This window comes from Rhinatrema bivittatum, unplaced genomic scaffold, assembly GCF_901001135.1.
Source record: "Rhinatrema bivittatum unplaced genomic scaffold, aRhiBiv1.1, whole genome shotgun sequence".
NCBI lineage: Eukaryota > Metazoa > Chordata > Amphibia > Gymnophiona > Rhinatrematidae > Rhinatrema > Rhinatrema bivittatum.
Window position 1 is genome coordinate 10,370 of NW_021821436.1, and position 24,420 is coordinate 34,789.

The window sequence follows — 24,420 nt, forward strand, 5'->3', positions numbered from 1 at the left end:
TGTGTGTGCGTGTGTGACCTGTCACAATGTATCCAGTTAGGGGGGGTGTGTGTGCATGTGTGTGTGTGAACTGTCACAATGTATCCGGTTTGGGGTGGTGTGCATGTTCTGTCACAATGTATCCGGTTAGAGGGGTGTGTGTGTTTGTGTGTGACCTGTCACAATGTATCTGGTTAGGGTGTGTGTGTGTGTGTGTGTGTGTGTGTGTGTGTGTGTGAACTGTCACAATGTATCCGGTTTGGGGTGGTGTGCATGTTCTGTCACAATGTATCCGGTTAGAGGGGTGTGTGTGTTTGTGTGTGACCTGTCACAATGTATCTGGTTAAGGTGTGTGTGTGTGTGTGTGACCTATCACAATGTATCCAGTTAGGGGGGGTGTGTGTGTGGCCTGTCACAATGTATCCAGTTAGGGGGGGTGTGTGTGTGGCCTGTCACAATGTATCCAGTTAGGGGGGGTGTGTGTGTGGCCTGTCACAGTGTACCTAGTTGGGAGAGAGTGTGTATGACCTGTCACAATGTATCCGGTTAGGGTGTGTGTGTGTGTGTGTGTGTGTGTGTGTGTGAGACTTGTCACAATGTATCCAGTTAGGGGTGTGTGTGTGTGACCTGTCACAATGTATCCAGTTAGGGTGTGTGTGTGTGTGTGTGTGACCTGTCACAATGTATCCAGTTAGGGGTGTATGTGTGCATGTGTGTGTGTGAACTATCACAATGTATCCGGTTTGGGGTGGTGTGCATGTTCTGTCACAATGTATCCGGTTAGAGGGGTGTGTGTGTGAGTGACCTGTCACAATGTATGTGGTTAAAAGGGAGGGTGTGTGTGTGTGTGTGTGTGTGTGTGTGAGACCTGTCACAATGTATGTGGTTAAAAGAGGGTGTGTGTGTGTGTGTGTGTGACCTGTCACAATGTATGTGGTTAAAAGGGGGTGTGTGTGTGTGTGTGTGTGTGTGTGTGACCTGTCACAATGTATGTGGTTAAAAGGGTGTATGTGTGTGAGTGTGAGTGTCCTGTCACAATGTATGTGGTTAAAAGGGTGTGTGTGTGTGTGAGTGACCTGTCACAATGTATGTGGTTAAAAGGGTGTGGGTGTGTGTGTATGTGTGTGTGTGTGTGTGTGAGACCTGTCACAATGTATCCAGTTAAAGGGGTGTGTGTGTATATGAGAGAGAGGTTAGGGGTGTGTAGTGTGTGTGAGACCTGTCACAAAGTATCCTTGTTGGGGAGGGGGGTGTGACCTGTCAAAGAGTAACATGTGAGAGAGCCTTGTGTATGTGTGTGTGTGTGAGAGAGAGAGAGAGAGAGAGAGAGAGAGAGAGAGAGGGAGACCTGTAACAAGATACTCAGTGAAGATCCCCGTGTGTATGACTGATCCCAAGGTATTTGGTGAGGAGGCCCTGTGTGTGTGTGTGTGTGTGTGTGTGTGTGTGTGTGTGTGATCTGTCACAGAGTAGCAGGTGAGAGAGCCCCACCGTGTGTGACCTGTCACAATGTATCCTGCGTGTGTGTGTGTGTCTCTCAGATATTATCTGGTGAGGCAATCTTGTATCTGTCATATCATGCAGCAATGTATGTGCTGTGCAGAGGAAACAGCTTACTTTTGGCACGTCTATGGCCACCTCCCTCATGGCACTGGGCCGGACATCATTCATCGCCTGCAGGAAGTCGTTAAGGGTAATCATCACCGACCCGGCCACCTCGCTGTCCTGCGGCTTGGCCAGGTCTCCCAGCACTCTCCGCAAAGCATTTAAGCCTGCAAGAAATAACACACAATCATCCTCTCTCCCGTTCCCCTAAATACAGGGGCAGATAACCTTCCAGGCTGGACGGGAAACCAACCACGGAGAGCAGCCCAGTCCTTCAAGCTAGAGCAGCAACATCCCGGCTGCCTCTCCGTGCTGAGGCTTCTCACAACGCCAGCACGCCCGGGGGGGGGGAGGTCTGGGCCCTCTTCCGTTTCTGGGAAGGAAGGCTACGCAGGCTCAGCTCTGCGGATTCTGACAGCGCAGGAGGCCGCGTCCCACGGCGGAGGGCAGGAAGGCCTGACGACCTAAAGCAGGCCCAGGTGCGGGCCCCGGGTTTTCTGGGATGTGCCGCAGCTCCTATCGGACCCAAAGAACCCCGGCACATCCCGAGGAAGCCCCCTGAAAGGGTGCAGGCAGGCACCGGGGCTATGCGCGCAGACGGCAACGTATCAGCCCTAACCAGGCCAGTACGAGACTTGCGATTATCCCGCTAATCCCACTGCCTCATGCAAGAGGCCCCAGGGTGGGGGCCCAGAGAGGTCCCCGCTTCACAGACGAGCCTGAGGAGAGGGAACATTTCCAGGGATCCAGAGGGAGAGGCGCGGAGAAACAGAGAGGTCCATTTCCAGCCACGGACTGGCCAGATAAAGTCATCCGGTTAGCCATGGCGGGATATTCGGCGACACGCCCGCACCACTGAGTGTATCTGCTGTCTTACATCAGCCGGACACGTTTATCTGGCTATCCTTGCAACTGCTCTTCGGGTTCCCTAAATCGAGCTGGCCATACTGTGTTGGGTAAAAATCGGCATTTATCCTGCTAACTCAGCCCGAAAGCAGACCCTGTCCCGCACGACCCCACTCCCGAGCTTGCTGGATCATTTTTTTTTTTAGCCAGATGCAAAGTTATCTGGTTATCCCGGGGCCGGTCAGCACAGCACTATTTTCAAATCCCACCGTTTGCCCAGCCCGGCCGGAGGAAGAGCGCAAAATATCAATCCCAGAGAAGAGACTGGAAGACGAGGACCAGGAGTCCAGTCCAAGTCTACCCAATGTACTGCCTGCTGCGTTGCCTTAGGTCCCAGGACATCTCTGTCTCCCCCCCTCCACCGCCTGCCCTGGCTGAGTCTACCCCCCCCCCCACCCGGGAACCTCATACTGGGCTCCCCAAACTACAGCCCAGGGATGAATTTCATCGGGCCCACCATGCAGGATGTGGAAGCTTCAGTGCAATCAGAGCAGGGAGCTCTATATACGCAGTGTCCGGCCCACGCCAGTGGACGTGGAGGCATCCTCAGCCTGGGCAGCCTATGAAGGAAGCAGTGGTGCGGGGGGGGGGGGGGTAAGAGCATCCAAGACAGACGAGGGGGCAGGTAAGAGGAGGATAGAAAGAGGGGAAGGAGCTGGTGCGTGAGAGAGAGAGAATCTGGGACGGGGAGGGTAGGAGAGGGGGACTCCCATGAGCCCAGCTGTACCACTGGAAAGGGACCCTCCGCTGGCCCACCACAACCCACCCCTCACTGGAAGTGCTGGCCGGAAACAGAGGGGCAAGGAAAAGAGGGGGCAACCCCGCTGAAGGGAGAGAGGAGGCACTGCAGGGGGGGTGAGAAGAAGGGAGCTCCTGCCGGGGGGGGTCCTGTCCTGTGCCAGACATCCCGTTTGCACTGCTATTAATTGCATCAGTAGCATGGGATCTTCTTGGTGTTTGGGTACTTGCCAGGTTCTTGGGGCCTGGATTGGCCACTGTTGGAAACAGGATGCTGGGCTTGATGGACCCTTGGTCTGACCCAGTATGGCATGCTCTTATGTTACTTGATAATATGCTCTGTTCGCTTTATGTTTTCCATTGTTTGATTTTACTCTCTTTATGTTAATTTGTTTTTATTATGCATGAGGGATTTTTTGTAAGCCACATAGGACCCTGGATATATTAGGGCATAAAACGCCCTAAATAAATAGAAAGGGGAGTGGCCAGGGAAGGAGGGAGGCAGGGGGAGCAGATGTTGGGGAAGGGGGGAAACAGGAGGCAGGGTTGCCAACTTCTGAGCAGTACAGAAATCCGATTAACTGGCATTTTCCCCCACAACCCCACGACCATCCCTCCCTCCATCACCCAGAAAATCCTCCAAGGGGTCCCCACCAATGGTGTTTTGAAAAATTCTGTGCAGCCCCTCCCTTAGAAACATAATAAAATGCCATACTGGGTCAGACCAAGGGTCCATCAAGCCCAGCATCCTGTTTCCAACAGAGGCCAATCCAGGCCATAAGAACCTGGCAAGTACCCAAAAACTAAGTCTATTCCATGTAACCATTGCTAATGGCAGTGGCTATTCTCTAAGTGAACTTAATAGCAGGTAATGGACTTCTCCTCCAAGAACTTATCCAATCCTTTTTTAAACACAGCTACACTAACTGCACTAACCACATCCTCTGGCAACAAATTCCAGAGTTTAATTGTGTGTTGAGTAAAAAATAACTTTCTCAGATTAGTTTTAAATGTGCTCCATGCTAACTTCATGGAGTGCCCCCTAGTCTTTCTACTATCCGAAAGAGTAAATAACCAATTTCCAGGGGAAGGCCTACTCCAAGGCCCCACTGCCCTGGAATAGGCCTTCCCCTGGAAAAGGTTTGCTTCTTGTGCATCTGAATGTCGCTGTCATAGCCCTCCTCTTCTCGGAATACACATATTTAAGTCCTTAAGGGCCTGCTTCTCGCGTAAGACTCTGGCCTGCCTCCGCTCAGCTTGTACCCTCCTTTCTGCTGGTTAGGTCTCTCCCTCTGGCTCTGAACACCTCTTCTGCTCCTCCGAGGCGATCAGGAAACCTCCCCACTATCCCCCAAGCCCAGCAACGGGGCCGTCCATTCACCACCAGGAGTCAACTTACAGAAACCCACAAGCCCTAAAGAAAAGCACGTGCAAGAAAGCCAGAAGCCAGGCGTCCGTCGGGAGCCCTCTGTGGTCTGTGTTCAGCTGCTCTGTCATTCCCAGCTCAAATCTGCTCAATTCCTCTGACTCCTTACCCAAGTTACCACACATTGCGCTTATTTATCAGCAGGCTAATCCGGTCCCGACGGCATGCTCGGCCTTCAAACTTCTGACCTCCCTAGGGAAAGCAGGATCAAGAGCAGGCACGCAACAGGGATAGGAAAGATGAGTGCCCACGTCCGGCGCGCTCCCAGGCACACACTGGCATGCAGGCTGGCTACCGTTCGAGGGCGATAAAGGGGAGCCTGGCTTCTCTCCTCAGAAGCTGCTCACCCCCCTCCCGGGCCCCTAACCATAGACCATAAAAAACTAAATTCTCCTCAAAAGCAGAGAAAGCAAGATTTAACCAGAGGAAACCAAAAAAAAAAAACCAAAACATCGGAGGTTTAATTCCGAAAAATAAAGATTCAAGTGGATACACCACAAACGCAGAGAAAGCTGCCTAGGACGTCCTGAGCACCGAGACAGGGGTTGAATTTAGGTCGGAATTATCCGGCGGCTGGACCAATAACATATCAAAACGTAACCGGCCTGCAGGGAAACGTGGTAGCTCCCAGAGGGGAAAAAAGCATGTTTGCTTTGAAGCCCGTGGTAGCACGCCTCGCTCAGACACTTGGCGAGTGGATCTCAGGCTTGTGGCCTTTCCTGAACCCTCCTCAGAGCGACGTCACCTCCCTTACCCTCAGCCGTGGACTGCTGGTCAGCTGAGCCCATGAACCCTTCACATTCACTAGCCATTCACCCGTTTTTATTATCCCAGGACATCTGCCAGCTGCTAAATTCAAACGTTGTAGATCCCCAACTTGCAAGTGACCTATTTTGTAAATTACAAATGTTCAGGAGCAGCTTGGAGCGGGTGGGCCTTGCTCATTTTAAGAGAAATGAGACCCTTCCTCTCAGCCAGCTCCATGTCAGGGCTGAAAGCTATTACAATTTTGCCTTAAGAGAGAGCAATCACAAATATTGACAATTATAATTAATCCAGGACAAACCAATCATTTTTTTCAGATCATTCAAGACTCTCCTCAACCCTTGGAGGGCAGTCATGTTGACAGGAGTCCAACAAATTCTCTCACCCTCACGGGATCTGATTGGTCCACACTGGCTATAATATTACACAGATCATTAGTGAAAAAGACGAGGTCACCAGGGAAGAACCTCATGTGTACACACACACACACACACAGGTAGCTGCTGGCTGTCACCATCCCTCGTCTCCAATAGAAGAACGCCTATCTCACTTCCTGAGATGCGCTGGGAAAGCTCTTCTGCCAGGTTACTACCCTCCGGGGATCTCCCGTCACAGAGGCCCCATGCCGTCTTGAGCTGCACAACCCTGTGCTTGCAGCAAGACGCAAGATCGGAATCCCCCAGGGCTCTTCCCTGGCGAGATCCACCCCTCCCAGACACAAGGCCAGTATCCCCCAGGACCCGTTACTCCAAAGCAAACATACCCTCACTCTCACTAGCCTACAGTAAATTACAGAATAACTGTCTTATTATGCGCCCAGCATAAAGCAATGCAGCAAAGGTATCACGCATTTATTTATTTAACAGGTTTTCTATCTAGACCGTCATTTAGTAAAACTTTCACAACGGTTTACATGATTAAGAAAATAAATACATCACTTCAATATAAAGTAACCTATGAATACATAAGAATAGAGAGGTAAAACTAATTTTAAAACAAACTTACCAATATAATTAACTATCAAGGTTAAAATTAAACAGATACATAAGAATAATGATAAAACAATGTAAAAGAATAAGATTAGAAACATGACTCAGCCAGCACTGCTATAAGCCCTCTTAAATAACCAGGCTTTCAAATTTCTTTTAAAAACTTTAAAATCGGATTGCATTCTTATGTCAGGGGGTAACTCATTCCAAAGTTTTGGGCCTGCTAATGAGATGGCTCTCTCACGCACTAGGGTTAATCTCGCCGAAGTAATAGGTGGCACCGTCAGAAGGCCTTTATTTGCCGATCTGAGGTTTCTCGGAGGAGTATGTAATCTTACAGCAGCTTTCAGCCGGTCATTCTGGTCCCCGAAAATTACTTTATGTAAGATACATAAAACTTTAAAAAGAAAACGTGAATCAATCGGAAGCCAATGGAGGGCCATTAAGCTCGGTGTTAGATGTTCGTTTTTCCTTATCCCCATTAGTATTCGTGCAGCAGCGTTTTGTAGGAGTTGTAATGGCCGAGTTGTTGATGCAGGTAGGCCCAAAAATAAGGCGTTGCAATAGTCCGTGCTAGAGAAGATTAATGACTGCAATATTGTTCTAAAATCATTTTGTTTTAAAAGTGGTTTTAAGCGTCTTAATGTCATTAATTTTAAGTATCCTTCTCTGACTTTATTTGAGATGTGTTTTTTGAAACTTAATTTGGGTTCAGTTATTATTCCCAAGTCTCGTACCTTGCCAGAAAGCTTAACCATGGAGTTATCATTTAATACTAATGGTGGAAGAGTGCCTGATGAAGTTTTTCTTTCTAATAAAATAATTTCCGTTTAATTTATATTTAAAACGAGTTTCGCTTGTATTAAAAAGCTGACTGATTATTGACAGATACAGCGCAATTAACTTATAAGTTTTTTCTATTGAGTCATTTATTGATATTAGTATTTGTATGTCATCCGCGGACACAGAGTGGTTAAGGCCAAGTCCAGCCAAAAGATGGCCTAGTGGCAACATATAGATGTTAAAACGTGTTGCTGACAGCGCTGATCCTTGTGGAACTCCAGTCTTTACTTTGATCACATCTAAAGTGGTATTGTTAATTTGTACTCTATAATGAGCGGTCGCTGAGATAGGATGCAAAGCGCTGTAGAGGTGTTTGGTTCAATGCCAATTTCGGACAGTCTATCAAGTAATATGGAATGATTAACCGTATCAAATGCAGCAGATAGATCTAATATGTATCTTTGGCCATTATCAAAACCTTTTAAAATTGTGTGTCAATGAAATCAAAAGTGCTTCTGTATTAAAATTTTTTCTAAAATCAAATTGGGACGGGAAAAGAACATCATTATTCTCTAGATGTTCTGTTAATTGTTTCTGCACAACGTTTTCTATCAGTTTGGCAAGAAGGGAAAGGTTCGAAATAGGTCTGTAGTTATTAAGTATGGTTGGATCAAGACTACTTTGTTTTAACACAGGTCTAATTATTGCTTCTTTTAATATTTCGGGTAGGTAACCTTCACTCAAAGAGTTATTTATCATTCAGTTACGATAATAAAGCAATGCCATAATGCCCTCTCTCTGTCGTCACAAAAGCCCAGAAGAGCAGCATGGCTCTGTTGCTTCTAGTTGTTGAGGAATGCAAAATCTCTCCCTCGGTTATAACCCTCTTTCCGTTTTCAGAGTCCGAGTACAGTTTTCCCATAACAACTGGCTTTTTCTTGTGATTTTGCACATCTACTGTTTACCTCTTCCTTTCCCATACGGGTGCACAGTCACTTGATGTGTGTCAGTATATGATAACCCTGAGTCCACTAAGGCCTGCCTCCTGAACACGTCCTTTGCCAGGGTAATCAGTTCCATTACAACACATTCCTGACGTGACCAGGGCAGCCCAGAATGTTGTCCAGGCACAGACAGAAGAAACAGCTCCCAAATCCGCAGGGAGCCTAGCAATGAAACCGTAACAAGTGTGAAAACCCTGGGGGCCTTTGCTAACTCATGAGGAAGAGAAAATAGGGGCAAAAAGATATGGATTCTGCAGGGTCTCAGGAAAGTTAAAAAACCCAGAGACAGAGTATGGACAACAAAGTGCCGGGACTCTCTCGAGCGTTTCCAAGAAAAAGTAAAGTCTTGCAACCCAGAGAAGGAAAGGCTGCAGCCCCTTTGGAAGGTGAAAGGCGAGAGGAAGGCGTTCACACCGCTGCGTTCTCAGCCATGCAGGGATAGCGCGCTTCTCACCCCACAGGTCGGCCAGCTGGAACCAGGGGAGGGCGAGCACCAAAAACACTTCTACAGACAGACACAGCCTGCACCTTTCAACATCCCCAGAGACGCACATCTGAAGCAAGCACCTCCGGCAAGAAAGGCCCTTTCAGTGCAGGCGGGAACACGCGTGCACAGGGAGATGCCGAATATAAGATTTTAAGTCAATAAATACCATAAGAGGCATGCCACTGGCGCACAGAACCCGCTTTGTTTCCTGCTCATGAAAGAGCGACAACTCATGTAGAAATTACTCTCTCAACCATTCTTACTAAATCTATAATGGGTGGGCAAAAGCTGCTTTGATTCTAAAAAGCAGAATTATCAAATGCAAGAAACTTAACTAAAAAATGCTTCTACTACTGTACTGTAGGCTTTACCTGATAGACTGACGCTATAAAAAGATCTAAGCACTGGACTAGCATGAGGTACTCGCACTGACTCCAAGTGACAACCTTTTCATGTAAAACTTTAGATTTTGACTCTCCAGCTAGAAGTTCCATGGCAGGTCCAAGCCAGGTTTGCACTGCTGCTCCTGACACCACACAGAAAGTCGAACAGGCCGCAGCCTGGGCCAACGTGAATCCTCAGCTGCCTCCTCTCAGCTTGCTTCTATTATTCTTTCAGGGACGCACCAGCTCACAGGCTCATGGAGGTCCATATTCAAATGCCCTTTAGATGGATAATGTAATAGTTAACCATCTACAAATGCAATAGAAAAGGGTGAAGTGGATAACAAAAGTCAGCTAAATAAGTCACAAAAGGAGTCCAGGAACAGCAGTAACCTGAACGAGGAAAGCTGGAAAGCTATGAGCACAAATGCTCGTAGTCTGGGCAATAAAATCCCAGATCTGCAAGCCCTAATGAAAGAGGCAGACTTAGACATTGTTGCTGTCACGGAGACCTGGTTCACGGAATCTCATGATTGGGATACGGCAATACCAGGCTATAACTTGTTAAGGAAGGACAGAGAGGATAGGAAAGGGGGAGGAGTGGCTCTTTATGTCAGAAACAATATCCAAGCATCTGAGCCTCAAGGAAGATGGGGCAATGAAGAAGCACTATGAGCCGATCTAAAAAAAGATGATAGGGCATCCATTTTATTGGAGTGGTTTACAGGCCTCCAAATCAAAAGGAAGAGCTGGACAGAGATCAGGTGAAGACATCCAACAGATAGGAAAGAAGGGAGAAGTGGTGATCATTGGAGACTTTAATCTGCCGGACATAGACTGGAGAATCCCATCTGCAGAATCTACCAGAAGTAGAGAGATAGTGGATGCCCTGCAAGGGGCTCAGTTCAAACAAATGGTTATGGAACCCTCGAGAGAAGGAACTATACTCGACTTAGTGCTCACTAATGGAGATAATGTCTCTAATGTCCAGGTGGGCGCCCACCTCAGCACCAGTGATCATCAAACGGTATGGTTTCATATCACAAAAAGGATACGGAGAGGAAGCATGAAGACCCGAGTTTTGCAGTTCAACAACATGGACTTTGATGAAATGGGGAAGTACCTGGAGGAAGAACTAAAAGGCTGGAAGAACGAGAGAGATGTGGATCAACAGTGGACCAATCTAAAAGGAGCAGTTACCAAGGCAACTAATCTATATGTTAGAAATGTAAAGAAAAGCAAAAGAAAAATGAAACCTATCTGGTTCTCAAAGGAGGTGGCTGACAAAATAAAAGCTAAAAGAACAGCGTTCAAGAAATATAAAGGATCCCAAAGGGAGGAGCACAAAGAAGAATATCTGGTGGAACTGAGGGAGACAAAGAAAGCAATCAAGACGACAAAAAGTCAGAGGATTGCCAAAGAGGTAAAGAGAGGTGACAAAACATTTTTCAGATATATCAGAGAAAGGAGAAAAGTTCAAAATGGTATAGTGAAATTGAAAGGTGAAAAGGATCAATGTGTGGAGAGAGACGAAGAAATGGCAGAAATATTAAACAAATACTTCTGTTCGGTGTTCACTAAAGAGGACCCTGGAGAAGGACCGTCACTAGTTAACAAGAAACTGGAGGGGAGTGGAGTAGATGTAACTCCATTTACAGTAGAAAATGTATGGGAAGAGCTGGTGAAACTGAAAGTGGACAAAGACATGGGACCTGATGAGGTTCATCCCAGGATACTGAGGGAGCTCAGAGATGTGCTGGCGGGTCCGCTGAGTGACCTGTTCAATAGATCCCTAAAAACGGGAGTGGTGCCAAAGGATTGGAGAAGAGAGCGGTGGTGGTCCCGCTTCACAAGAGTGGGAGCAGAGAGGAGGCTGGAAACTACAGGCTGGTTACCCTCACCTCGGTGGTGGGAAAAGTAATGGAGTCACAGCTGAAAGAGAGAATAGTGAACTATCTACAGTCAAAAGAATTGCAGGACCAGAGGCAGCATGAATTCACCAGGGGAAGATCTTGTCAGACAAATCTGATTGACTTTTTTGATTGGGTGACTAGGGAATTGGATCAAGGAAGAGCACAAGATGTCATCTACTTGGATTTCAGCAAAGTTTTTTATACGGTCCTGCACAGGAGACTGGTGAATAAAATGAGAAGCTTAGGAGTAAGTGCTGAGGTGGTGGCCTGGATTGCAAACTGGTTGAAGGACAGAAGACATTCTGTGATGGTAAATGGATCTCTCTCTGAAGAGAGAGCGGTGTTAAGTGGTGTACCGCAGGGATCGGTGTTGGGACCGGTCCTGTTCAATATCTTTGTGAGCGACATTGCGAATGGGGTAGAAGGTAAGGTTTGTCTTTTTGCGGATGACACTGAGATCTGCAACAGAGTGGACACCCCGGAAGGAGTGGCGAGAATGAGACAGGATTTAAGGAAGCTGGAAGAGTGGTCGAAGATAAAGCAGCTGAGATTCAATGCCAAGAAGTGCAGAGCCATGCATATGGGGTGTGGAAATCCGAAAGAACTGTATTCGATGGGGGGGGAAGGCTGATCTGCACGGAGCAGGAGAGAGACCTTGGGGTGATGGTGTCTAATGATATGAAGTCTGCGAAACAATGCGACAAGGCGATAGCAAAAGCCAGAAGAATGCTGGGCTGCATAGAGAGAGGAATATCTAGAAGAGAAAGGAAATGATTATCCCCTTGTACAGGGCCTTGGTGAGGCCTCACCTGGAGTACAGTGTTCAGTTCTGGAGACCGTATCTCCAAAGGGACAGAGAAATGGAGGCGGTCCTGAGAAGGGCGACCAAAAAGTTGGATGATCTTCATAAAATGTCTTATGAGGAGAAATTGAAGAACCTAAATATGTACACCCTGGAGGAGAGGAGGAGCAGGGGTGATATGATACAGACTTTCAGATATTTGAAAGGTTTTAATGATCCATGGTCAACAACAAACCTTTTCTGTTGGAAAAAAACAGTAGAACTAGGGGTCACGATTTGAAGCTCCAGGGAGGAAGACTCAGAACCAATGTCAGGAAGTATTTCTTTACGGAGACGGTGGTGGATGCCTGGAATGCCCTTCCGAAGGAAGTGGTGAAGACTAAAACTGTGAAGGATTTCAAAGGGGCATGGGATAAACACTGTGGATCCATAAAGGCTGGAGGATGTGAATGAAGAGAAGAGCCATGGGGGTGGCTTGCTGGAAGGGTGGCTACTACCTGGAGATTACTACCCTTACTCAATAAGCCTTCGCATGGTAATGCAACTCCAACATTGCTCTCTGCTTCAACGGCAAAGGGAAATGTGGAAAAGAGGATTTGCATTCAGATAACAGCCAACAAGGTCTGAACTTCACAATCTGGGTAAACAAATAAGCGTGGGGGTAGCTTGCTTATTGCGGCGGTTACTACCCTAAACCAATTAAGCCTGATACATCACTTTGAATGCATTAACAGTGTTGCTCTCTGCTTCAACCGCAGGGGAGGAAATGTGGAAAAGAGGATTTATATTCAGACAACATTTATTTTATTTATTATTTAGGGTTTTTATATACCGGCATTCGAGAACGCAGTCCATCATGCTGGTTCACATTAAAACAAGTGTGCATCGTAAACAAAACTAAAACAATGGTGCGGAAAAAGGCAGTTACAAATAACAGGGAGATTAGAACTTGGCAGAGAGAGAAGAGAAAGGACAGGTTATTAATTCAAACATGTAACGATAGTGTAAAATAATATAAAATTCAAACAAGAAGGTTAGTCATGGTGTATGTGAAGGTAAGGATTGGCGTGGAAGGTAGATCAGTTTGAGTCCGGGAATGCTTGTGTGAATATCCATGTCTTTAGTCTTTTTTTGAAGGTTGAGATGCATGTTTCAAGTCTGAGGTTTGAAGGGATAGAGTTCCATAACGGTGGAATGGCTGTAGAGAATGCCCGATCTCTTAGTGTGATGTGTCTGGTAGATTTGGACGGTGGTACCTGTAGCGATCCTTTGTATGCATCTCTTGTTGGTCTTGTTGAATTATGTAGTTGGAGAGGGATCTGTATGTCGATGGGAGCCAGTAGGTGGATATTTTTGTATGTGGTAAGGATGGCCTTGTAAATAATTCTAAAGTGTATAGGTAACCAATGGAGGCTCTTTAGGATGGGGGTTATGTGATCCCTTCTCCTGGAGTTTGTCAGTATTCGTGCAGCTGTATTTTGTACCATCTGAAGCGGTTTAGTATAAGAAGCGGGAAGACCAAGTAGGATGGTGTTACAATAGTCTAATTTTGAAAAAATGATTGCTTGCAGGATGGTTCTGAAATCTTGGGCATGGAAAAGAGGTCTAATTCTTTTCAGCACCTGTAGTTGGTAGAAACAGTCTTTGGTTGTTTTGTTAATGGTGGCTTTGAAATTCAGGCGATTGTCAATTAGGACTCCTAGGTCTCTCACTTGTGTGATTGTTGGTGTGTCTTGTGTTGGTGAAAAGGTGCTGTTCTCAGAGGTGATGAGCAGGAGTTCAGTTTTGCCGGAATTTAGTACCAGGTTTAGGCTGGTGAGGAGGAGTTGAATTTTTTGAAGGCATGTGTTCCAGAAAGTCAGCGTTTTTGCAAGGGAATCCTTAATGGGGATCAGGACCTGGATATCATCAGCGTACAGGAAATGTTTGAGGTTGAGGTCGGTAAGAAGTTGGCATAATGGTATGAGGTAAATATTAAATAGAGTAGGAGACAGGGAAGAGCCCTGTGGGACTCCTACTGATGAAGTGTGTTGTGAGGATTCTTTGTTCTGTAATTTGACCTTGTATCTTCTGTTGCTGAGAAATGATATGAACCAGGAGAGTGCTGTGCCTGTGATACCCAAGGAGGCTAGCTGGTTGATGAGCAGGGAATGGTTAACGGTGTCAAAGGCTGACGAAAGGTCCAGTAGGATCAGTAGGAAGGCTTGTCCTTTATCAAGGCCCAGGATGAGGTAATCTGTTAAGGAGATGAGGAGGGACTCCGTGCTAAGTGTTTTGCGGAATCCGTATTGTGATGGGAATAGGAGGTTGTTTTCTTCTATGTAGTTTGAGAGTCGGGTGTTCACCAATTTCTCCATGATCTTGGCTATGAAGGGGAGGTTGGCGATCGGTCGGTAGTTGTTTGGGTCATTAGGATCTAGGTTTGGTTTCTTGAGTAGAGGTTTGAGTGAGGCCAATTTGAGGTCATCTGGGTAAGATCCTTGAGTTATTGAGCAATTTATTATGTCTGACAGGGATTTTGAGATAGAGTCTGGAATTGATAGGAGCAGTTTCGAAGGGATGTGATCTGATGGGTGAGAGGATGGTTTCATTTCCGTAGAGTATCTTGGATCTCGATGGAGGAGGTGAGTTCCAGTTCAGCTAAGCGGGTATTGTTGACGGCGGTCTGAGGTGAGGTTGATGTAGAGACGGTGTTAGGGGGAAGCTGCGTTAGAAGTTTGCTGATTTTATTGTTGAAAAATATTGCTAGTTCTTCCGCTTTGGATTTAGCTTGGTTGAGAGCGATTTCTGGAGGGCTTGTTTGTGTGAGGTTAGAGACGTAGTTAAAGAGGGCTTTAGCATCGAAGACTAGGTGGTGGATCTTGGATGCGTAGTAGTTCCTCTTGGATTTTAAAGTATTGGATTTATATTGGTGAAGAGTAGATTTATAGGTAGATAGGGTGATGGTGCATGGGTTTTTGCGCCATTTAGCTTCTTTTTGTCTTAGCATTCGTTTAAGCTTTTTTAGCTCTGGTGTAAACCACGGTTGCCTTTTGGATGAATTGGGGTGTGGTTTTTTTGTTGTTAGCGGGCATAATCTGTTGGCAATGGATTCCGTGATGTTGTTCCACGATCGTAGAGCTGAATTCGGATTGGTGAGATCTACTTGGGTGAGATGTGATGATATGTGATTGCTGAGATCTTCCATGGAGCATGTTTTCCTGTAAGAGAAGCAAGGGGAGGGAATGGGAGATGGACTGGTATCTTTTATTGAGAATGACGCTGTTATAAGGGAATGATCTGACCAAGGGACCTTCGGGCAGATGGGGTGCTGGACCGGTTTAATTGCTGTGTTTATGAAGATAAGGTCAAGCGTGTGGCCAGCTTTGTGTGTGGGTTTGTTGACTAGTTGAGAGAAACCTAAAGCGGAGAATGCTGTGAGTAAGGCTTCGCAGTTGGGTGATAGTATAGAGTTGTCGACATGGAGGTTGAAGTCTCCTAAGATTATAGCTGGGGCGTCCAGATTAATGAAGGAGGTGGTTAGTTCAACCAGAGGTGAGGGGTCTGTTTCAAGGACACCTGGAGGGGCGTAGACAAGTAGAATTTGGAGTTTGTTTGAGGAGAAGAAGCCAATTTCGATTTTGGAGTTTGTATTGGTGGAATGCTGCGTGAATCTGAGGTCTTTTTTTGTAGCTAGGAGGATTCCTCCTCCTTTTTTTCTTCCCTGGCGAGGGATGGAGAAGAAATTGTATGTCTCTGTGGGTAGTTGATTAATTATTGCAGTGTCAGAGGGTTTGAGCCAGGTCTCAGTGATTGCGCATATATCCGGCTTTACATCGATGAGATAGTCGTTTAGTATGACTGATTTCTTTGTTAGGGATTGGGCATTGAATAATGTTAAAGAGAATAAGGTGAGGCCTAGTAGTTGGGTGAAAGGAGTGATCATAATTGGAGATATGGTTCTGAGGTGGTGATGGGCTTGTCGAGTTGCATGTCCTTTGGAAGGTGGATAATGAGGGAGGATTGGAATTGGGAATGAAGGAGACATTATGAGATTGCTGAGGCAGGTGAGGGATATTGGGTGCACGCTGGAGTGACTGGATGCACGCTGGAGTGGCTGGATGCACGCTGGAGTGGCTGGGTGCACGCTGGAGTGGCTGGGTGCACGCTGGAGTGGCTGGGTGCACGCTGGAGTGACTGGATGCACGCTGGAGTGGCTGGGTGCACGCTGGAGTGACTGGGTGCACGCTGGAGTGACTGGGTGCACGCTGGAGTGGCTGGGTGCACGCTGGAGTGGCTGGGTGCACGCTGGCGTGGTTGGTCGAGAGTAAGATAGGCTGGAAGGGTGTTAGAGGTGGGCTGATTTGGGGATGCTTGAGATCAGTGTATAGGATTCCAGCTGGAGTAGGGAGGGTGATTGTAGCTTCTGAGCGCACCACGGGTACGCACTAAGGGGCGCGACAAAGGGGCAGGCCCCTTTGTCGCGCGGCGCCTCGGATGTCCGGGATTGAAATCCCCACGTCCTTCTCCGGGATTGGTTGAGGAGGATTGGAGGAGGAGGTCCTGTCTTGTGGCTTCCTGCGGCGGTGGGCGGCGAGCGGAGAGTAAGCCGGATCGCCGCGCTTTCGAAGAAGAAGCAGGAGGAGGAGGTAAGTGTGAAGCTTCCCCGTGGCCGGAGCGGGGGCCCACGGAGGTAGGGCGAGAGTTAATGGCCTTACCCCGATGGGCTCAAGCACCGGCTGCGCGGGCCTCTCTCCCAGCGCCTATCTGCTCCGAGGACCTGCTTTCTGCTCCGGGACCTGCTTTCGCTGGTGGTCTGCGGCAAAGAGGGCGCCTGAGGTCGAGCCGGTGTTTTTAAATTTTCGCGCGGTCGCGTGGTGCTGAGGTCACCAGCGCGACTAGGGCTGCGTCATTCGAAGTTCGGAGGAGGAGGGCCTGTCTTGTGGCTTCCTGCGGCGGTGGGCGGCGAGCGGAGAGTAAGCCGGATCGCCGCGCTTTCGAAGAAGAAGCAGGAGGAGGTAAGTGTGAAGCTTCCCCGTGGCCGGAGCGGGGGCCCACGGAGGTAGGGCGAGAGTTAATGGCCTTACCCCGATGGGCTCAAGCGCCGGCTGCGCGGGCCTCTCTCCCAGCGCCTATCTGCTCCGGGACCTGCTTTCGCTGGTGGTCTGCGGCAAAGAGACATCCAACAAGGCATTGATCTGTGCAGTCTGGGTAAACAAGCATCGGGGTAACTTGCTTGATGCGTCAGTTACTACCCTTCACCATTAAGCCTTATGCTCACCTTTGATGTAACTCCAACGTTACTCTCTGCATCAATGACAGGGGAGGGCAGGAAACTCGAATCAAACAGTTACCAACAAGGGCCCTGAAGTTGGTGGTTGGTGAAACAGATAAGTATGGGAAAATAAGTGTGGGAGCTTGCTGGGCAGATTGGATGGGCCAATTGGTCTTTTTCTGCCATCATTTCTATGTTTCTATGTACATGGCTTACCCAGGAGCATTTTGGGGGCAAGCAGGCAGCTTTCTAGGGAGGAGTGGAGTTAGCTACATAAGTTAATCGGCTAACTCCCATCTTAGCCGGTTAACTTATGCAGCTAACACTGGTCAGGTTGTAGGGCGGTCCTAAAGTTAGCGGTTAATACATAACCGGCTAACTTTAAAATAGTCAAGCATATTCAGCGACCCAGCTGGTTATCCGGTTAACTAGCCAAGCCACCCAACGGCTGAACATTGCCCTCTCACTGTATACAGATCTAAGCCACACCCAACAAAGGACACTACAACATGAGGTGCCTCTTGTAAATTATTAGCTCAAAAACTGCCTCATATCCAGAAAGAGAATTAGAGCTAATACATTACTTCATTAAACCAGAAAAACAAATTCTCCAATCCCAACTCAGAATAGAAACAAAGTGCTCTGGTGAGTAGGATGCCCACAGCCAGACTGATTTTCGCATGTGTGGAGGCGGCTGGATTCACAGAGAGGATCCGGTTCCAATAGAGCAGCCCAGATTGCAGTAATGCACATGGGCAAGCTCAGAAAAAGTATTTCCGATTCTATTCAAATTCAGGTAATTTTACTGGCATGATAATCTGGACATGTGTAGCCAAAGTACATAAGAAAATAAGACTTGCCATACTGGGTCAGACCGAGGGTCCATCAAGCCCAGCATCCTGTTTCCAACAGTGGCCAAGCCAGGTCACAAGTCCCTGGCAGGATTCCAAACAGTAAATAGATCCCCCTTGCTGCAAAATGCACAGGGATAAGTAGTGGCTTTTCCCAAGTTTATCTGGTTAATAACTGTTTATGGACTTCTCCTCCAAGAACTTTCCAAACCTTTTTCAAACCCAGTTACATTAGCTGCCTTTACCACATCCTCTGGCAATGAATTCCAGAGCTTATTGTGTGTTGAGCGAAAAACAATTTTGTCTGATTAGTTTTAAATGTGCTACTTGCTAACTTCATGGAGTGCTCCCTAGTCCTTGTATTATATAAAAGAGTAATGGAGAAATTACTTACCTGATAATTTTGTTTTCCTTAGTGTAGACAGATGGACTCAGGCCCAATGAGTTATGCTCCCCTGCCAGCAGATGGAGATGGAGTCAAATTTCAAAGCCGACGTCAACCTATATACACCCCTGTAGTGACCTCTGCCCTCCAGTATTCTCCATCTCCAGCAGATGGTGGATGTACCTATCCCTATAGGAGAAATTCTACTTTCTAAATTGAAGTAAAATTGAGCCCCGCTCTCCTGCGGTGATACCTAAAGGTCCCTCCCCGGTTGAGAATTCCTGCGGTGATTTCCGAGATCCCTCAGAGGTTGCCTTGGTCAGGTAGCCAATTCCCTGCATGGACTTTGCTGTTTAAGCAGCTGAAAGGCAGTGGATGCAGGAAGCAGAGTGCGGCAGTGGTCTCTGTACTCAGCCGGTAAGTGTAAAAAAAAAAAAAAAAGATGATTTACCACCCAATTCAGAGATGTTTGGAGGGGTTTCAGTAAGATTACCTCCGGTCTCTTTGCTCGGCGCGCTGTATCGATGTCGTTCCCGATTCCATTGGGGTAAGGGGAAGTGGGCTTCCGAGTGGGTTGAGTGCCCCCCCTCCCCCGGTGGGCTAGGCCTCGCTTTAGGCTTGGTTGACACACCGTATGGTAGGCCGCGGCGCCATCTTACGCGTTTCTGTGCGTGCCATATTGCCCTCCACAGAACGTCGGTACGCACACTGTGCCCATAACGTCATACATGGTACAACTTACTAAGCGCAGAACACAGGAAAACCCGAGCGCATGGGCTGAGCGTGCGCCCCGCCACCTCCCACCTAGGCACTCAAAATCTGTGCGCATAAATTGTAAGCACGAGCCAATAAGATGCACATTTAAATGGCACCGCCAACCAAGAAAACTAAGCTTCTTGCTCTCTGCAGCGCTTGCCATATTAGGGCATCTCAGTCTGACCTGGACTCCAGCTTATGTCGGTGCTGCGAGGAAGCCCAAGGGGAATTGACCTCCTCTGACTTTGCTAAGCCAGGCTCCTCCCATTCAGATGATGGGCTGGCCACTGCCTTAACTGGAAGTACGCTGGATCTTAGTAACCCCTTGATGGGTTCATCCATGGGAGAGGGAAATTCAACAGGTCCCACCCCAGTACCTCGTGGATTAGGCATGGACCCGGCTGCCTAGTTTTTTTCAGGGACTACAAAAAAGCCTTCGTGCAGGCACAGTCTTACTGCCTCTCTTGCCCCAGTCCGGACGGAACCTCAGCCGGTGGCCCCTCCCTCTCCCGTTCCTACCGGCAGGCTCCGAGGTATGCCTCGCCTTACCAAGAGTATCCCTGGCAGGGACCCGGCTGGCACAGATGAAGAGGAGGATACAGATTCCTTGGAAGATGGGGGAAATTCCCCCCGGGTAAGAACCATATCGGACCATGTTACGGTTTTTCCATAAAGATGAATTGCCGGACCTGGTTTCCCAGACCCTGAAGATGCTGGGAGTCCCTGGGGTGGCCTCTACGACAGAACCAAAGAAGAATCCCATTCTGATTTCCCTGCTGAAGGCCTCCTACTACTTTCCAGTGATGGATGCCATCAGTTAATTAATCTGGAATGGGATGCCCCAGAAGCACGTTTTAAAGGGGGCTGAGAGATGGAAGCTCCGGACCCAGCGATAAGGGAACGTTTGCATTTTCCTAAAGTGGATGCACTGGTCTGTGCCATCTCTAAACCAACTATCCCAGTGGAAAGAGGAGCGGCCTTAAAAGATGCGCATGATAGACCAAGTCCTTAAACAAGCCTTTGACGCTGTAGCAATGACCTTGTTGCACTGTGGAGGCTCGTTTGTGTCTGCGTCTCTCTCTGGAGATCAATGACTCCGGGGTGAATTCCAGAGCAGTTATGGAGCCCGCTGCTGTCTTTTTAGCAGACACATCAGTAGCATGGGATCTTCTTAGTGTTTGGGTAATTGCCAGGTTCTTGTGGCCTGGTTTGGCCTCTGTTGGAAACAGGATGCTGGGCTTGATGGACCCTTGGTCTGACCCAGCATGGCAAGTTCTTATGATTTAGCCCATATTTCAGCCAGAGGAGTGGCCTCAGTGGTGGCGGCCAGACGATAGCTATGGCTGCAGAACTGGTCAGCTCTCGCAACCTGCAAAGCTAATCTTACAAAGATGCCCTTTAAAGGATCACTCCTATTCGGGAGCGAGTCGGAAAAGTTGGCCGGTAAATGGGACGTGTCTCCAGTTCCCTGGTTACCGGAAGATAAGAGGAAGCAGCCAAAGCACCCCTTGCCCAGGAGGGGTTGTTCCAGGGGTTTCCAGCCCCTACAGAAATTCGACATTTCAGAGGTCTCTACCCCTTGGGAGGTCCCAGTCCTATCATTCCCAACAGCCCAGGAAAGGGGAAGGTTTGGGTTCAATCTCATCCCGAAACCCACAATGAAATTTTATTGACCCACCTTCTTGACGAGGAGATAAGGGGTCACCTGTCTCTCTTTGACCAATGGTGGGTCGAGATTCTGGAAGTCATTCGAGAATGATATGCACTGGAATTCCACAGCACTCCTCGGGACGTAGTCACGATGTCTCCTTGCCACTCCCAGTGGAGATTACACTTCTAAGACTCCTCAGGATGAGGGCGGTAATCCCAGTTGTTACGCCCCAGGAAAATATGGGGTGTTTTTCCATTTATTTTGTCGTACCCAAGGAGGAAGGATCCTTTTGCTCCATCCTGGACCTCAAGAGCCTCAGCTGTCACTTGCAAGTAACTCATTTTTGCATGGAAACCTTACGCTCTGTGATAATGGCCATACAACCGGGAGAGTTCCTAACCTCCCTGGATCTATCCAAGGCCTACCTACATATATTCCAATCCGGCAGGAACGCAAAAGTTTCCTACGCTTTGCGGTGCTGGGTTTATTTATTTATTTTATTTTATTTATTTATTTCTTTTATATACCGACATTCAATCGAGATATCACATCGGTTTCCAGGTAACTGAGAGAATAGGGCGAGTTCTGCCCTATTTTACATTATAACATGGTAACAATTGTAACAGAAATACATGGAAAAATAAAATTATTTTTATTTTATTTATTTATTTTATTTTATATACCGACAACCGTTTGCACATCGTGCCGGTTTACAGATAACTTATAACCAAGAATATATAGGCAAAGCCTTTACAAGGAACAGTTTGTAACATAAATGCAGTAACATGGCAATTAACGAGATAATTAAGTAGGGGAGGGAAGGGTAGGGGTAGACGAGACAGAGGAGGGGGAGGGGGAAGGGTGTAAATGGAAACATAAGGAAAGGATATGTACAGGGGTTCGAGGAACAATTAGTATGTACACAGGTTATATACAAAGTTTTGGTTTTTTTAGGTTTGTAGTTCCTTGGAGGGGGTGGGTGTCGGGTGTAGGTCCTGATGGGGGGTGTTGGTGAGAGGTGGGGGTCGGGTTATGGTGTTAGTAGGAGATGATGCTGATTGGGGGTATGCTTGGAGGAAGAGCCAGGTTTTGAGTTTCTTTTTGAAGGTGGATGTGGAGGTTTCGGTACGTAGGTCAAGAGGCATGGAGTTCCAAAGGGAAGGGCCTGCGAGAGAGAGGGCCCTATTGGTGGTGGAGATGAGTCTTGTGGATTTTATGGAAGGGGGAGTAACATATATACATTATGACTTGTTGATAAAATAATTTAGGTATCAGGGTTGATTGGAGGGAGGAAAGAGAAGGGTGGGAGGGGGGGTTGATATTATCAGTTTCAGTCGTTACCCTTTGGCTTAGCCACTGCCCCCAGATCCTTCTCCAAGATCATGGTGGTTGTGGCGGCAGCGTTAAGAAAAGAAGGGATCCTGGTACAAGATTGGACGATTAGCTGATTCGGGCAAAGCCTCTGGAAGAGAGTCTCAGGGTCATTCGCAGAATCGACTGCCTCAGGGAACTGATCCTACGGGTATCTCCGGATTGGCCCAGGTATCCGTGGTATGTGGACATGCAAAGGCTCCTGGTGGGGAATCCCCTGCGCCTCCCACCACTCAGGGACCTGTTACAGCAGGGACCTGTCCTTCACAAGGATCCAACTCAATTCTGTCTTACGGTCTGGCCCTTGAGAGGGCTCGCCTAATGAAACAAGGATATTTGGCTGTGGTAATTGTCACCATAGTCTGCACTCTGATGTTCTCCATGTCCCTAGCGTACGTGTGGGTCTGGAGGATATTTGGAATTTTTGCAGGACAGTTTGAATAAAGGTTTGGCCCTTAACTCCTTGAAGGTACAAATAGCAGCTCTCTCCTGTTTCCAAGGGTAAGGTGAATGGGGCCCCCCTTTCGGCCCACCCTAACGTGGTCCATTTTCTGAAGGGAGTGAAGCACCTTCGACCTCCCTTACGGTTACCAGCCCCCTTGTGGAATCTCAATTTAATACTGGAATTCTTGGCAGGTCCTTCATTTCGCCCGCTGTGGAGTCTTTCCTTGCGCTTATTGACCTTGAAGATGGTGTTCCTGGTGGCTATATGCTTCAAACGTCACATCTCGGAACTGCAGGCGTCGTCGTGCCGGGAGCTGTTCCGCCGGGTGACTCCAGGGGCATTACATGTCATGTACTATTCCCACCTTTCTTGCCCAAAATAGTCTCGGAGTTTCATTTGAATCAGTCCATTTTATTGCCATCCCTAGATAAGCACAAGAACACAGAAGAATACCGCCTTCTCCATCATTTGAATGTCAGTAGGCTTCTGGTGTGGTACCTGGAAGTTTCAGAACCGGTCCGAAAGATGGACCGCAGTTATGTCCTTCACAGTGGAAGGAAGTGGGGCGAACCAGCCTCGCGGGATATCATAGCTCGCTGGATTAAGGAGGTGGTCATGGGAGCCTATGTGGAGGCAGGAAAGCCATTACCTTCGTAGGTTAAAGCTCATTCCACTAGAGCTCAGGTAATCTCATGGGCGGAAGCTAGACTGTTGTCTCCTGTCAACATCTGCCGAACAGCGATGTGTTCTTCCTTGCACACCTTCTCCTGGTTTTATCACCTGGACGAGCAGGCCTGAGAGGATGCAGCCTTTGCAAGGGTGGTGTTGACCGGACCACAAGCAGCCTCCTGCCCCAATCGAGAATAGCTTTTCTACATCCCATCGGTTCTGAGTCCATCTGGCTACACGCTAGGAAATGGAGAAATTACTTACCTGATAATTTCATTTTCCCGCCCACGGCTGCCCAAGAACGGTGCCAAGGATTCGCCCATGGGGTGGATATGGAATCCAAGAGATTACGGGTAAGCCTTCACCCAGTCCCTAGATCAGGGCTCCTATATTCTTACTGGGGTTCAGTGTTTATGATTGGTTGAGTACAGTTACGGTTATCCATTTTTAATCAAGTTTTTTCACTAGTATGTCCACAGTGGCTTTTGAAGAGAATATTGGAGGGCTGAGGTCAGAACAGGGGTGTCGCAGTATAGTTTGTTCTGTTTTCCTGCTGCAGTATCTGCAAGTTTGCATTTGTCACCTGAGTTCTGGGATTTAATGCTGGTTTGGCATAGCAGGACATAGCCCTCTCCCCATCACCATGCACACATCTCTCTCCTCTTCATCACTGGGGGTCTCACAAGGGGACCGATGTAATAGGACCCATGGTGAAATTGGCACTAGATGCCTGTGCGTAATTTTAATTTTAGCGCACTTGGCAAAAGCAGGTGCCTCCACAGGATGTAATGAGATGGCATGCAAATGAGATACAAATATGCGTGCTGAAGGCCCTATGCAATAAACCGCGCATAAACCCGCATTACTGGGGTGAACCGTGATTGATTCGTGGTTGAAAGCCTTTGAGGGAGTAGTAAGTTGGTGGTCCGGGAGTGGGACTGAAGGTGGGTAAAGCAATGTTTAACCCTTTCATGATCCATCATTGACTGCGTGGGAGCTATAATGGTGGATGCCGGTGGGCGGGGGAAATACAGCAGAGATTCGCAAGGGGCTACAAAAGTATCAGCATTTCTGACAGGCCTGTTCCCTCTCCGACCTCTCGTCTGCCGTTCGACCTCCAAACAGGCGTTTACACTCAACTCCTGCCCTACCCCAGGTGCTAAAAGATCTGCTTACAAAACCCCCACACCAATGCCAGCACGGCTTTCCGCATTGCCCATGAATAGTTAATTGCCTCCTTTGCATGACATTAGCATGA

The 24,420-nt window shown here is 47.9% G+C and overlaps 1 protein-coding gene across 1 annotated transcript in view; it reads right to left on the reverse strand.

Annotated features, from left to right (window-relative positions):
• Positions 1-1,589: 1,589 nt before the first annotated feature.
• Positions 1,590-24,420, reverse strand: part of LOC115082660 (ATPase family protein 2 homolog) — a gene marked incomplete at both ends in the record, with an annotated part of 55,529 nt that continues 32,698 nt past the window's right edge. The window contains one exon of the mRNA XM_029586859.1: positions 1,590-1,751. Coding sequence (XP_029442719.1) covers positions 1,590-1,751 — 162 coding nt within the window. The remainder of the gene's footprint in view (positions 1,752-24,420) is intronic.